This window comes from Ambystoma mexicanum, chromosome 9 (assembly GCF_040938575.1).
Source record: "Ambystoma mexicanum isolate Mex_15411 chromosome 9, UKY_AmexF1_1, whole genome shotgun sequence".
NCBI lineage: Eukaryota > Metazoa > Chordata > Amphibia > Caudata > Ambystomatidae > Ambystoma > Ambystoma mexicanum.
Window position 1 is genome coordinate 1,080,845,893 of NC_090931.1, and position 16,069 is coordinate 1,080,861,961.

Here is a 16,069-nt window from a genome sequence, read left to right on the forward strand (position 1 = left end):
CCCCACAGTTCTGGGTTGCTTTTGGCAATCAGCATTGCCATTCTCAATGGTTTCAGGCTACTGTGTGTGTAGCCCAATGGTGGTTTTAGGCAGTGCCCTCCTGTGCTCACAACATAGGCAAAAATGGGTGGCAGCCTATTCTTCATGTTTTCCCTGTGCACTCTCTGGGGAGATCTGGCCATCATGATGTTTTCCATGCCAGTACTGCACCGTTTTATGGTAGGGCTTGGATGCATGGGTAAAAACATCCCACAGTAGTTAATCTCGCTCTTTGATCAGGGCCAGAGGTGTTGCTAGGCGGCGGGGGCTGAGGGGGCTACAGCCCCAGGTATTTTGGTTGTAGGCCTGGATAGGAGCTCAGGTGCTGTAACCAAAAGGCTATAGGTAGCCCTGAGTCCTGCCAATACCGGCATTAGCTTAGCCCCTGATCTTTTCCAGACCAAACAACACCTGTTCTATGCCAAACGCTGGCTGAAAACTCGATTGTCTTATCTTCAAGGAATTAATTTGTTTCCACGTTTTCCACATTTTCCATGTTTACAAAGCATTTACTTTATACGGTAGCTGGCAGTGCACATTATCTGTGCTCTCAGGATGAGGGGTTTAGTCAATACTCCCTAATACACTGCTCTAACCTGAGGTGCCAAATATGTGGAAAAACAAAGGGAGCCTTAATATTGCATGGCCACAAATTGTGCTCACCTATAAGATTTAGGCCCCTAACGGATCAAACCTGGACTGTCCAAGCAGCAAATGTGCTTTACATGTATTCAGTGTAGCAGGGTGAGCACCACTTGTAATATAAGTGTTTCATTAGGATATAGGTAAGCTATAGGTAAAATACCATATATGATGCAGGATGCGTTAGGGCCTCTTGGGATTGTATGCATTTGCACTGTGAACTTCCAATATATATGCTACGTTTATGCTCACTTTCTACATAGCCACCACTAGACTGCAGTTCCATGAAGATGCTATAGTGATGTTAGACATGGCTTCCGAGATCTTCCGCAAAGGGTTTGAAGATACAGCATCATCTCAACAGCCTGTGAGTTTAGATGAGGGTTATCGAGTTGTATGCACTTTTATGACTCTTTCAAAAAAGCAGTGGCCTGTGATGACAAATACATTGGAAATTGGGACCATTCTAGCACTCCTCTTCTACTAGGTAAGATGTATACAGTTCTTTTAGTAAACACTAATTAAGTAACAGTTATGTGAGTTAGATATCCTTTTTACTGTGCCAAACCACCATCATGGTGGTCTTGAGGTGCACAGGCATGTCTGGAAGTTGGTGGCTTGCTCCACTGCTCAGGTGATCAGACCATAGTCTCCAGAGGAAAAGAAAAGGGAAGCGATGCAGCAGTGGGGTAAAGAGGTTCCAGATAAAACAAGCTAGGTGGTTCAAATTGAGGTGGGGCAGGCTAAAGCGCAAGGATGCTGTCAGTGAGAGCTTGAATGCATGTTTAACCAGCCAAAGTAGATCAAAGATCAGAAATGCTGAAATTAGGAGGGTTAATTCCAAGGTGTCAGTAGGAGAAGGGGATGTTTACATGAAGTCAGTTTCCGAGAATGTTACTTAGCATAGGGTTGTCCAACTCCAGGCTTATTCATAAAATAAATATGCATACAATGATTGTAAATGTATGCACATTTTTGCTCATGAATATTAATGAGGGATATCTTGAAAACCCATCAGATTTCCAGCCCTCGAGGTCTGGAGTTGGAGGTCGTTTGTTAGGGAATGTTAGGCGGAAACCTGTGCAGTTCCTTCTGGGACCACTGCAAAAGATTTAGGACTACAGGTGTTTGGCAGTAAACCCACTTGGTAGCAGTCTGTACCACACAGATTCACTTGGTAGCTGTGGCTGAGCAGTCAGACTTCTCTCAAGAAGAGGTAGGCAGTATGTGGAGTATACAAGATAGGGCAATCTACACAGTACAACAAGCAAACACGGAACAAGATTTCGGTGTAAAGATATAAAGGTATTTATTTATAACAGCACATCTATGAAAAACACTCTGGTACTAATACGGCAAACAACTCAATCACGATTACTATACGAAAAAGATCAATCCCCCTAACAATAGTTCGACAAGTCTAGGTTCAACGGCACCACTTATTTGCAGACAGAGGTGAATGCTTTAACCTAGATGGCACTCTAGTATTCGTTAGGTCGGGAGAGAAAAATAAGGCAGGTTATGAAATCAACTCGGTAACAATACTTTACGGACAAATGCAAGGCAAGTAAGGCAGGGTCTACTGCAGATCACAAAGTTCAGAGGCCAGGCCCACTCGGAGAGAGGCAAGGTGATATGTCCCAAAAAGTGTCTCAGTGGAAATGCGCTTCGAGTCTTTATCGCAAATTGTTATGGAAAGTTTGGAACAGTTCAGAACAGAAAGTCAAAGAAAGCTTAGAGGCGACCCAATGGAGAGGCAAGGATTAAGACACCTCACTCTATCCGGCAGAAAGGGAAGCCAGGCGGACACGGTACCTTGTTTGTGGAGAGACAGCTCCGGCGGGGGCAGTTGTTCCTGGTGGTGGATGCACGTCGGGTCTTTGCCAAGAGAAGAGATGATCTCGTCGTCGAAGGAAAGTTGAAGATCGTTGCACCACCAGGGAAGAGACCAGCTGCGGAGTGCTCCGTCACAAGGCACCACCTTTTGGTCGCGGTACAGGGGTAGTAGCTATCTGGTTGCCGAGGTGCTCTGCACTGGCAATTCGACCACTGCGTCCTGGAGCTAAGAAAAAGCAAAGGGGACTGGTTGTTCCCACCAGTCAGGAGAAGAGACTCTCCGGCAGGGAGATCTGCTCTGCCGTTGGGAAGTGGTGAGTCGGTTAAGCAGGGCTCCACCGGAGGTGTCGTCGTTGCAGGTCGGCTCAACTTTACCCTCGTCGGATTCTTAGATCCTGTGGCGACTTCTGAAGATCCAGTCCCAAAAGCCCTGCTTTTATGCAGAAAACCCCCATTCATTCAGCCTAGCTGTCAATCAAAACACGCTAAGTGGTGAGCGGGGTGGCTCACCACTTGGGCCAATCACACCAGAGTGCGACTGGAGTTGGCAAGGCAACTCAGTCCAGGGTGCCTAAACCCCCTCCCACACCCCTCTGGTAACCCAGACAGAATGGCACCACTTTGGAGGGTCTCTGTACAGAAGCCCGCCAAAAGTGGAACAAAGGGCTCAACCTTTGGTTTAGGAGTCACAGAGACGAACACAGACGCCATTTTAAAAACCGAGTTCTGGCAGAAAATACCACCCGATAGACTTATTTAAGATAAGTAAACCGGTGGTATGTTAGAGATTAACGAGCAAAAGTATTAATCTCCAACAATGGGAAGAATCCCATAGGGTTATATTCGGGGTCGAATATAACAAGTAGTTTCCACTGCCACCAGCCAAAACTCGACGAGGGGGGACGGGACAGTGCCCCCTCGAATAACAGACCCACGAGTAATCGAATTACCCCTATTAGTACGTCGACAATAGGATGGTTTGTACTAGCTCTGTTAGTAAATTTAGGTCTAGTAAAGCCAATGGTGACTTTACATGCCCGGGGAGACAGTAGTCAGTCCCCGGGTATGGAGTCTATGATGGAGGTCTGCTAGGACGCCCCAGTGTTACGGCACGGAGGGTGCATTGTAACACACATAGAAAAACATATGAGACCCTATGGAGTAAAAGACCCCATAGCCCATAGAACACATTGACATTCAAAGGAATTACACACATTCATGTCCAAGAGTGGGAGAGAAAAGAGCCTCACTCTTGGCAGGATGGAAAAAACAAACTCCAGAAATCCAGCAAAGCTGCTGGGGGACTCACAAGGTTAGGAAATTCAGCCTAAACAGAGAATTCTCCCTAACAGGGAATTCATGTTTCATTCAAAAACACTGAAGAGGAAATGTTTACCAGACTGGCCACCCTAACACTTCCTTTTGTCTCACTTTGCCATACCTTTGGAGATACCATTTCTCTTTTCCCCACAAATGAGTTTTCCTTGATGGTTTAGGGTTCCCTCTGAGTGTGCCAGTATATAATGGCTTGAAAGCGAGTCTTGTGATGCCTGAGAGCAGGGGTGTTGCTAGGCCTGGAAAAGGCCCGGGGCTATGCTGATGTTGGAACTGTCAGGACTGGGGGCTAGCTAGCCTTTTGGTTGTAGCTCCTGAGATTCTATCTGGGGCTACAACCAAAAGACCATGGGCTATAGCCCGCTTAGCCCCCCCCCCCCCTAGCAACGCCTCTGCCTGAGAGACACAACCATTTTCTCTGAACATTGTGGATGAAAACAAAGCAGATGTTATATGCACATCATGGGGGAGGTGCAATGTTGCATAGCATTTGTACTGGAGCGAAAATTGCATGTTTGCAAATAGGCATTGTTTCTGGGCAATTTGGCATCAGGACACGTGTTCCGCCTGTGTGAATACCATGCAAAACCGCAACACTAACGCAGGCATTGATATTTTCGTTGAAGCCTTCCCTGACTACTCGGAAACATACGTTTGGGTTCACGAGCCTCGATGAAGCTGATAAAGGACAAATATCACCTTGAAGTTAGACATAAAGTGTCCCGTTAGTGTTCCTCTAGGATGGAAATAGCTGCTTGAAAAAAAATGATTTATTATTGAACATGAAAGGGTTCTGCTAAAAAATGTCCTTACAGATATCTCTTGCAGTGAAGTCTCCCACCAGAAATATCTATTGGATGAGGCGAGGAGGAGAGTACATTTTATTATAACCGATCATTTTTGTCTTAACAAAACTAATTTAGGAAAGGAAAGAAAAGCATGGAGGAGAAATGCCTGATTGTCTGCAGCTGGAACGAAAGCATTCCATGCTTGCTCTGCTGCAACAAACACAAATATCCAACTCACAACATTTTTATAAAGCACTATTATTAATAGTACGTAGAAAAATGACTCAAAATTGTTGTTTTTTTGGGAAATAAGGCAAACCTACGAAATGAATGCCTTGATGTGAAACTGGAAAAACAATGATCTTGAAAAATAAAGCAAATCATTATTTTGGCCGATTGCTTTATTTGGCAAGGAAAAGACGCTTACCAACCTTTGGTACTGAAGTCATCCACCAGAATGATCTCTTGTATAAGGTGTGGAGGAGAACGGTTGAGGACACTCATGACAGATCGCAACAGCGTCGACCACACTTCATCCACAAAGCACATTATAATGCTGGTCGTGGGAAGGTCATTATGAACCAGTTGCTCTGCACACCTGGAAAAAACACAATAAAGCATATTTTTAATACACTATTTTCGTGGATGATATCACTCTTCATTTCCTGGAGCATTATTCATGGGCAAGCAAGTAAGCTCTGAGCTCTGCACATATATATGTACAGACCTCATGAGAAGCACGCACATAGTCTCTCCTGAAGTGCTGCTTGCTATCAGCAGAGGCTATCCACCAGCGGAGCAAGCCAGGCGTTCTTCAATGAGTGGCTCTGTCTTTGTCATTCATAGAAATATCGCTGGCACATGATTCAACCTTCGGGCTGGTTACGACCCATTGTCTATCCGAGTGCTTATTATATATAATATAATCGTTTATTTATAACGTGCTTAATACCCAAAGGCTTCTAAGCATCAACCTGGGGATGGAACCTGTGTTTCTCCACGTCGTCTTGCTTCCAAGCCGAGCGTGTTGCCCCTGAGCTATCCTCTCAAGATATTGAATAGTATATTTATGTTTTCCATCGCTGATGGACATAGGAAGAAACTAATGGCACCTTTTCAACTCCTACATGGCAGGGCGCTAGACACAAACTGCACTGCCCACGTGGAGCTTTATGGCTGAGCTGAGTGAATGGAGACCCATTTTCCCTTCATATTTTTCTCTTGTGCGGGAATGGTTTGCTTTTATGCAGACATTATTTTTGATGCGCACAACTGACTAACAATGTAAGCAACTTCATCAGCATGCATCATTATTGAGCCATCATCTCTGAAGGGATTGTAGAATGCTGTTTCCACCTCTCCAGACAATGCAATTATTTACAAATCAGTACAAAAATCTTAGAGCACTTTTTCCAAATATATGGATACAAAATGTTTTATATGCAGATCCAAGAGAGCAAATAACCCAATCCAGCACATGACTCTCCCACAATACCGAGCAAAAATATTCCTGTGCAGAGGAAAATACATGTATGCATTAAATGAAAGCACTGGCAGCTCGGATTAGCTGTATGTATTCATTTGGCAAGTGGAGTGGCAAGCAACGTTAAGAGGCCACGAGGCAATGCAGAACATGTTCAAGGCCATTGTAAAAAAAAACAAAGCTTGCATGTTACAGACAACACATATAGCTCATCATAAGGATTGTGGCTGGCAAAACATGCAGACGTAATAATGCCAGCCAAAAGAAGTATTCCAGAAGGAAATGCTGATAAATGTTCATGTACCACCAGTGCAAAGTAAATCATGGGGCAGGAGAGCATGCCTCTCATTATTTGAGTCTGGAGAATAATTGCATCACAATTGCTGCAGCACTGAGTATGATATGCAGAGTTTCTGTGCAACTGATTATTACCAACATGATATTGCCCTGGGGAAAAACACTGGCAACACTTGCTCATAACTAGGAGCGTATTGTGATTGGACTTAATTTTATGGACATTAATCCAATATGGCGAATGGGTTTGGATTCGTATATCACTTGTTGTCATAAAATTGAACTATCAGACCAGATTGATCCCCCTACTCTAACCTGTATCTGTTAATTCTTTCCTTACAGGAGTGTTTGTTCAAGCTCAATATTATTGACATACATGGAAAAGGGAATGTTATGATATACATGAATATTGGACCAGCCTTGATAAAAACCTTTAGCACGGTCGAAACACGTGTTGACACAAGGGTGGCACAAGCGTATGGATACAAACATTGGCATATAAAGGTATGGATTAAAACACTGATATATTGTTGTAACACAGTGTACTGTGTGGAATATTGACACAATTGAACATGCACTTAACAGAAGTATATGCTGGGACTGTTCCAGTTACATTAACCTGCTGCTGATGTGCATGCTGCAAATGGATATGACAGCTGTTTTACAATCATGGAATGTGCAGGCAGGCAGAGCTGCCGCTGATAGTAATGTGGTCTTAGTGTATTGTATGGTCAGGACTGGTAGGGAAGGTGTCTGTTTATTAATTACACTGATTGTCAGTGATATGCACCATATGAGAATATACTATAATAAAAGCTATACACTATCTTTTAAAATTATCTGGTCATACCAGACTCTTCTTTTGAAACTAACACGAATTTGATTGATTACGATAATCCAGATTGCCCTATGCAGTTTGGTGTAAATTCCATTAGTAAGTCATCATCATTACCTTTATTTCGGCTGAGCGCCATAGAATTTGCATAAACACAATTTCTACATCGCAAAACAGGCCTCGAGACAGACATTGACTACTAAGAGTTCCTGCTTCCAGTCCATAACCCCTCTGATCTTTGCCCCAGTTCAACTAGGTTGGCTCCGGTAAGTGTGAATGGCTTGGGTCCAGCTTCCAATGCGGGCAGATTTCCAATAAGGTCGATGCCTTTCCAAGAGGGGGGAGGCACTAATGACTATAGAGGTGCTGGGCGTTGGGCCCCACCGGATATCAATTCCCAACAGACCACTAGCCAAGTTAGAGTGCCTTCATTCTATGCAGATCGCGTTTTACAGTCTTCTAGTATTGTTCAGTAGTCTTTTGCACCAAAGAATGTCCTCCCTGATCAAGGACTGACAGCAATGCACTCTCTGCAACCAGTGAATGCACTTGTTTGCAATGGAGGCTCTTGATTTGGACTTGGTGGCAGCGCATATGGGAACCCTCTGCATGTGGACCACCCCTGATCTTCGAGGCTTCCATGGACTTCTGTACTCCGGGTCTTGGTACTGAGGGACTTGTGGATTCGGGGCCTGTGGGTTTGATGCATATATCATTATTGGCTTCAGGTTGGCCAGGTTACACCATACCAAGCCGAACATACACACAGTAACTCTGATATCTGAGCCTAGGATCACCAACTGTAGCCTTACAACTTTACATAACCATTTGTTTTGTTGTTTACAAAATACAAATAATTCGCTGATTGGGAGCCTGGGGGCTAAGCCATTCTCTCTTTGCGAACAGTTTTGGCTGCCATTTTTAAATGTATTTCCACCTCTTTCAATTGCCCATAATATCAAATTCTGCATTTTATTTCCCACTCTGCAAATATCAGCACTATTTCAGTACAGAAAACAGATTTCCTTTAAACCATTTACAATCCTTCTTACTATTTATAGACAAAACAGTAATGGGTTACAGCTTATGTGACCTTGGAGCAGCAATTAGCCAGAGTTCTGTACACTCACTTGCTCACTGAAGATAATTCTTCCATCTGCAGAAATGCCCAGAAAGGGTTCATTTATTCGAACCAGCGGTCTAATGGCACATATTAAGACTACGGTTGTTTTTTTGTCTCTACAAAATTCTGAAAGTTACAAATTGTTTAGTCCACCATTTTGTATTTATTTCCTTTGAATTCTGAGTCCAGTTTTGGATCATGTCAACTCCATTGCCACTTTCCTGGCACATTGCACTTTGGCATATTGTATTGTTGTCTTTTTATGGTTATGTCTACTGCAGTTTTGGCCACCTTTTGAAATTTCTCTCCTAGGAATTTTGGGTCTGAGTGGCTGTGGGGTGAAGGTACTCCACAAATAGGAAGATGTGAACTTTCTGCAGGTGATCGATATTGTCTCTTGCCTCTTGGAAGGTGTTAACTCCATTACACATGGATGACTACTATCTGCCAAAGATGGAACATGTCCATAGGCTCTGATTTAGGCACGAGTGAAGGCTGTATTTAAAATAGTAATCGAACAAACAATTAAACTGCAGACCTTTCAACGCCCTTTGCACCCTTCCAAAGACCCCATTTTGAAATTGAATGAACATTTATTCAATTTGTTTTGCACGTGAGCTACTTCACATTCTATAGTTGCCATACCTCCAATGCATATAGCCATAAGCTATTTGGAGGGAAGTATTCCATAACTGAACACTGCCTATGGCGTGTCAGTCTCTTCCATTCCGTTACCCTCTCTGCCATAAACTTCCACACCAGTGGAATGCACCACTCACAGAGGAGGGTAACTAAGCATCAGGGTGCATGCATGTACCGTACACTGTAGCAGGTGGAGTTGCTGTGGGTGTTGTACTGTATACTGCAAGCGCTGGACTCCTAATGTGTGCTCTGTTCCTCCTGTGTCCCTTCTGAAATAGCACTCATCGCGATGCAAATTAGTGGGCATTTTCATTTCTCAACTGTACCCTCTCAAAACCTAGAAAAAAAATAGGCACGCTTCTGAACACTAACACTGTTGTTCACATGTACTTGTATGTGTGAGTGAGTTCATTAACCTTCATTATATGTAAAAAGGCACTTAAAAGGTTAAAGATGGCAAACAAAACGACAGCTCAAATCTCTTTTGACCGCTCATCACATGATCGGAGTTAAGGACAGAGTCATGTACTGTGCTCAGCGAGCTTTCAGTTAGAATTGGAACAGCATTACTTAGGCTGGGGGGGGGTGAATGAAGGCAGGTTGTCCTTTGTTTTTAACTTGTATTTTGCCAGTAAACATACATAAATAAACTGTATGTGCCAATTCCTTTAAAATGGGTTCAAATGTGTTGGCGCTTATCCAGTGCATCCATTCACTTTGCAGTCGGAGTTTCACAATGGAAAAAATGTAATCTTGTTAGTGGGGCTGTAAAGTGAGGGGGTGATATAGCAGCGCTGCATTTTTCTGATGTTTATGTGCATTTTTATGTATGCAAATTCCAGAAATGGTTTCTTTCTATTACTTTGCATGCTTTTCTCTTTGATCCATACTTCTAACAAAAAGGCAAGGTTGCTGCATGCAAAACAGTCAATCAAGTCAGGGGAGGACTTGGACGACATGCTATAAATAGAAGATACATGCATTGCACTTGAGATGTTCAACCGCATGGCATGTTAGAGAGAGGGCACCTGCCCAGAAATCCAGAGCCAAAGTATCTGGTGAAAGTCTATCCCTCCAAAAATTGCCAGACTCCATCCTAGCCTTTGTGGACACAGCCTTCTTCAAGGAGCACATTGCGTGTGGGTTGCTGACCCCGTATGTGATTAATTATCATGCCCAGGACCCCAACAACAAGAAAAATCTAGACAATGATCCCAAACATTCTTCTGCTGGAAATGTATAGAAAGTGGGTTGATACTCTGTCTGAGCCTCCAGGCTTAAATCTAATTGGGACTGTGTAGATGCACCTCAAGGTATATTTCAAGAGGGTTCAAAAACCCATGAACAAGGCTGTGCTCATCGAGGTCATCTGCACATTTTGGTATCAAGTACTCACATACAAGGCTCTATTTTAAGTTTCACAACTAGCTAATTGGAAATTCAAAATGTTATTAAGCCATTTTGAAAAACAGATCTGTTGTTATTACTTGCCTGTTAAATGTCTAGCTTTGATAACTAACTCTACAGGACTGGGTTTATAATTGCAGCACTGATTGGCATGTCAAATGTTTTGCTGCTGAGGTCTACAGCAGCCAAAGAGCTTTGTTTTTCTGGGCCCTCTTTCGCCCTTAGTATCGTCCCACCTCCAACCTTACCACCCCAAACTGCCACTACTGGGCTGTTCTCATGGGTTCCATTTCCACTTTGCGAGTGAAATGTTTATAAATTGCACATACCTTTGGGGTGGCTGCACATATTTTTACAAATGGTTGTATCCTTGAACAATGTGGTCAAAGATAATGGCCCTCATTAGGCCTCCGAGGGGAAAGCCATGGTGCTATTAGCACCATGCTCGATGCCGGAGTCTGCCATGGCGGAATGGGGAATTACCACCCCATTCCAAGGTTGGCGGGGCGGTAATTCCCCATGCCACCATGGCTCTTCCCCATTCCCATTTTTGCCCCATAGGGCATAATGGGAATGGGGAAGGCAGTAAGTACGGTACAGCAAATTGCGGTACCATACTTACCTCGAGAGTCCCTTTGCGGGCCCCTACTTTAATGGCTGGTCTAGACCAGCCGTTAAGGTCGAGTCCCGCTAAGGGACGTTTAGGGTTTAACGGCGCTGACACCTTTTACGGCGCAGTGAACCCCTTAACGCCTGGGTCCTAATGAGGCCCAATGTATCTAAACCATTGACAACATTAAAAGATGTGGTAAAAGTCAAGTACATTGCTTACAGGTTTAAATGACTCAACAGAAATATGTTTTCGTCACACTTTTTCAAAGTGATAAGAATGCTCGTGAGAGCATCCTGTTCCAATTCCTGCTAGAAGTTTCCTGGAATCAAAGAAGCACATTTGTAGATCTAGTTACGCATAGTTTGCTTTCTTGCAGAGCTAATGCAAAGCAATGTAGCATGGACTTTGCAGTCAATTAGCATGAAGAGAGGGCACACTGCATCTGATTGGTCCACTGAATCTCAGCATTGTTTCCTGATTATAGTGAGGAAATTACACAGCGTGTGCATGTTGACATGCAAAGGATGCCTCCAGGCACGGAGGCTAGCTGCAGCCGCAGAACTTAAATACCTATTTATTATTTATGTCTGCACCTTTTGATTTTGGGATAAGGTCATGGATGACTCCTGGGTGAGTGGTGGTGCTTGCTAGCAGAACATGTGATGGGTTCCCGCAGGGCCTCATGGAGTGGCCGAAGGCTTTGGAGGTCCCTCACAATAAAATGCCCCACCACACCTGCATGCTCTGCAAAGCCTTCGCAGTTGGGCATATTATCTCAGCATTGGAGCACAAGCCACTCCAGACATGTTCTTGCCCTGTTGGACCACATAAATTAGTTGTTGCTTGAGCTCTAGGCACTGTGGGAAAGAGACCGACATTTGGGTATGACACTGGGTGTGACACTGCCGTAATAAATCCAGAGTTACTTATGTGCTGGGCCTGACCTAAGCTTGTCCCCTTTAAGGAAGGGGTGTGGCCTATGATTTGTCTTTTGGCAGCAGGGCAAAAGCTCTTTGTCTATGATTTGTCCACTTCAGTTATGTCACAAAAGAGGCTGGAAAGGAAAAGTATCCATTAGAATTCTCATTGATTATAATTAAGTGTATATAACATAGGGCTCTGCATATCATTCAAATCACCTGCTGTAGAATTTAGTAAGCCACTGTGGCACACAGTTTTACTTCCAGCAAGGCAGCTTACATTCCATGCTGTATTCTTTGTCAAATCATGTTCTTCCAGATTTTCATCTTGACAACATAGTGTGAAACAGAGCAATTCATTCTCGCTCATTACTTGTGTTCGCTTATCGGCCGAAGTCGCAGTCACCTTGCTTAACAGGATATAATTCAGCAACAAGTGCTATTACAACTAGACATAATATCACTCTAGCTGGAATTTTAGCAGGTTGAGAAGGCCCTCATGCAATGCCCATCCTACCCCAGGATGTGATTTAGTGTCTAATTTGGCTGATTCCCCACTTCAACAAATTGTGTGATCAAATCACTATCTTCCAGCTTTCTCTCAAACAGCATTATACTAGGAAAATAATTTTAAACTAGAAGTGTTTCGAAACCTGTTCGATCTTGCACAATCCCTCAACCTCAAAAATTTCATTTTTTTGCAAGTGCAGTATGTTTTTCCATGCACAGTTTTACAGAACACTACACTGTTTGACAAGGTCAAGGTTGGGACCTCAGAGATGCTATCACGAAGTAGCAATATTGCATTTGCTGTTATTGTACCTCATGGTTGAAAAAAGAGCTCCTTGCAAGTCCAGCCTTGTGATGCTTCGTGCGTATCCTTTCTGCAAACCGCTGAAAATAACATGACCAAAATGCACACACAAAAGACACACTCACACTATGTGCAATGGCTGTAAAAAGCTTTTTAAAACATTTTTGTTCTGGGCATATATTGATCTCGGTGTTTCTCACTATATTGGCTGTTCATACACTGTTTTCCGTACCAGCAGCAACAGTTTGTCACCAGCTGGTTGACAGAACTTTATTGCCTTGTGGTTGTTGGCGCTATACACACTGCTATTAATGCTACATATAGCGATCCATTCTTGTTTGAAATGTATAGCATATTACCCTGATATCGTAACCATATTTTTCTTAGTGTATTGTAACAATGATATGTGTTGCAACTTCCTGTTTGAAAGGTTGTGTGCCATCAATTCCTGTGATGTCACTTGGGGGTGGGGTCAAATGGCATCACTTCCTGTGTTGTCAACAGAGGTCAAGGATCGTGTGATGTCACTTCCGCTACATGTGGCATTTTGGTGAAATGACGTCTCTGTCTTTTCACTTTTTGAAAAACTGGGGGGAGTGCCCCAATCTCACGCCCCCGCTCCATTGTGCCCTGTAGCATTCTAACAATCAACACATTTCTTAATTTTGCTCCTGGCTGGGCCCTCGGCACTTATTCAGATGGGAACAGGTGGGGGAAGGGAACAGCGAGGGGAGGGCAGCAAAGGGAGGAGTCACACAATCAATGTCAGTCTGACATGTGGGATGTTTTTACCCATGCATCCAAGCCCTACCATAAAACTGTGCATTACTGGCATTGAAAACATCATGATGGTCAGAACTCCCCAGAGAATGCACAGGGAAATGCATGAAGAATAGGCTGCCACCCATTTTTGCCTATGTTGTGAGCACAGGAGGGCACTGCCTAAAACCACCATTGGGCTACACACACAGTAGCCTGAAACCATTGGGGATGGCAATGCTGATTGCCAAAAAAGCAACTCTGAACTGTGGGGAATTCATTTTCTTAATCCCAAAAATGGTTGCATTACCAGTACTCACCACTATCAGAAAGCCGGCGTTTTAAAACCACCAGACTTTTGTGTAAAACTGAACAAATGAAACAAAACCAGACCAAGGAAAGACTTGTTAAGAGGTGGATACAATGTAAAACTATATTCTGAAATGACTTGGAGGAAGTAATTATTTAATGTATAGGTAAAAATTGTCAGTTTGATTTGAATGTAGAAAACTGGGAACAAAAAGTGACATTTAGCTGAAACCTGGCTTAATGAAACTGAATTCTGCCTGACAACTACCCCCGACAGGAGTTGAAACTGGATGCTCAGCCACTCTGCCCCTGGCCAAAAGGAGTTAACACCTCTCTGATTAGATTAGGGGTGGAGCAGCTGGGGTCTACAGGGAGTTGAACAAAGGCCTGTCCTGGACTCAGGCAAATGTTATATTGGGGGCGTCGTAAAATAGCTTCCTCTTAGGGGAAACTGGGAGGGGCAGTGCCTCTGCAAGCCAGCTGAGCTTGGGAGAAGTGGATAAACTAGTTATTCCACCCTGTGATGTGGGAAGCCACACCCCTTTTTGACCAGAGCATAATTTAAAAAAAGATAGAAAACTCATAGTGCGGACTTGTCAGAATTATATAAGTAATATCATTATTTTTGTGATTTTTCTGTGCACGTTTTAAGAGGTGTTAGAACCCTGTGGTGTATTCTGGGGGGTTGCTAGCGGAAAATAGGGTCTTACTCCAAATGTCTGCATGTTAAAAATCTGACACTTCATAAATTAATGTCCATACTCCTTGCGCACATGTGTGTAATTTTTGGGTAAATGTCCGATATTGCAAAACCAGTTAAAAAGTGCAAAATGTTGTCATTTTTGAATGCAAGCCCCCAGGAAGATCAGAGGCGGACAAGCATGGACCATAAGGAATATATAATGTGTACATGTAATTTCAACAAATTGTGTATCTGGGAAAGATGTATTTGAATCAAATATAGATTTGTGGGCAAACTGACCAGGGGAGGATCCTCTGACCCATAAATCTACCTCATCACTCTGACTCACAACTCAGTTCCCCCAATCATGGGAGAGGGGAGAATTGGGCCAATACCAAGTAGAGAGGGGCAGGCTTAGCTGAGCCCAGGCACACACCCATTTTCAAAACACATAAAAAGAGACTGCTGGGACAGGTAGAGACATTCAATTTCATTTGCCGCGGAGCATGCTGACCGACGACTTCACATCCAGAGATCCAGACTTCACATCCATCAATCTTCAGAGACCAGAAATTTACTTCAGAACTTAAAGCAAGGACCTAAATCCACAAACTGAGAACTCTTCTCAGCAGGCCTCAGTATCCTTAAAATCATTTGCAAACTATTCCACAGCAGGGCGAGCTGTCTGAATTCTTTTGCCAAGAACTCTTGCCAGTACCCAGAAAGCAGTGTTACATCCAGAATCCACTTGATCCGGACCGGAAAGCAGAGCAGTATCCAGAACCAGAGGCCGCCGAATCCAGAGAGGCTAGACCAGCAGAGCAGAGCTGACCCAGATCGCTGTGAGCAGAACCGGTGCCTGATTGACCCACCGAGCAGACAGAACCGCAGCCGGATGTGTTGACCAGATCTGTGACGAGGCCTAGTTCAAATTTATATTGTGAGTACCTAGCAGAACTGTGCAGAACCAATCTCTTAGTTAAAATAATCTAATCCAAACTATTTTAACCTAAGTAGAACTGCCTCCTAGAAATCGTGTCATCTGTCATTTTTAAAGCTGCACAACTGTCACCTGTCAATTCTGAAGCTGCAATCTGTCACCTGTCATTTTGAGTTTTACTTTAAATCCGAAAATCTACCTTTATTTAATCATCCGTATCTCTGGAACCGTTTGGGCTAGGACTTCCTACTCCTTATACTTTTTCCACAATCAGCTCAATTCTTTCCTTTGTTAAAATCTGTTTGCAACTTGGTAATTACTCATAGAGCATTGCTAAAGTGAGCCTGAACTAATACCAACACGCATCTCCCACTCACCCTGAATCTCTAGAGGGAATTAAAATCAGTTGGCACATTTTCCCATCCATTGCCATCACATTTAAAAAGCATTTTGGGCCTGTGTTTCAAACTCCTACCTGTTTCCTCTAAGCTTGCTGGGGGGGAACTGAATTTCGTATTGTCTTTGATTGCATTCCTGAGAACTGTGTGCTCCTCTTTCCATCTCCTTCCATTTCTTACATTGCATAGGGGAGAGGGGTGAATTGCCAG

At 43.5% G+C, this 16,069-nt stretch overlaps 1 protein-coding gene across 1 annotated transcript in view; it reads right to left on the reverse strand.

Moving 5' to 3' along the window:
* Nucleotides 1-16,069, reverse strand: part of GALNT5 (polypeptide N-acetylgalactosaminyltransferase 5) — a 359,001-nt gene that overhangs the window by 216,984 nt on the left and 125,948 nt on the right. Inside the window, exon 2 of the mRNA XM_069616407.1 lies at nucleotides 5,072-5,238. Coding sequence (XP_069472508.1) covers nucleotides 5,072-5,238 — 167 coding nt within the window. The remainder of the gene's footprint in view (nucleotides 1-5,071; nucleotides 5,239-16,069) is intronic.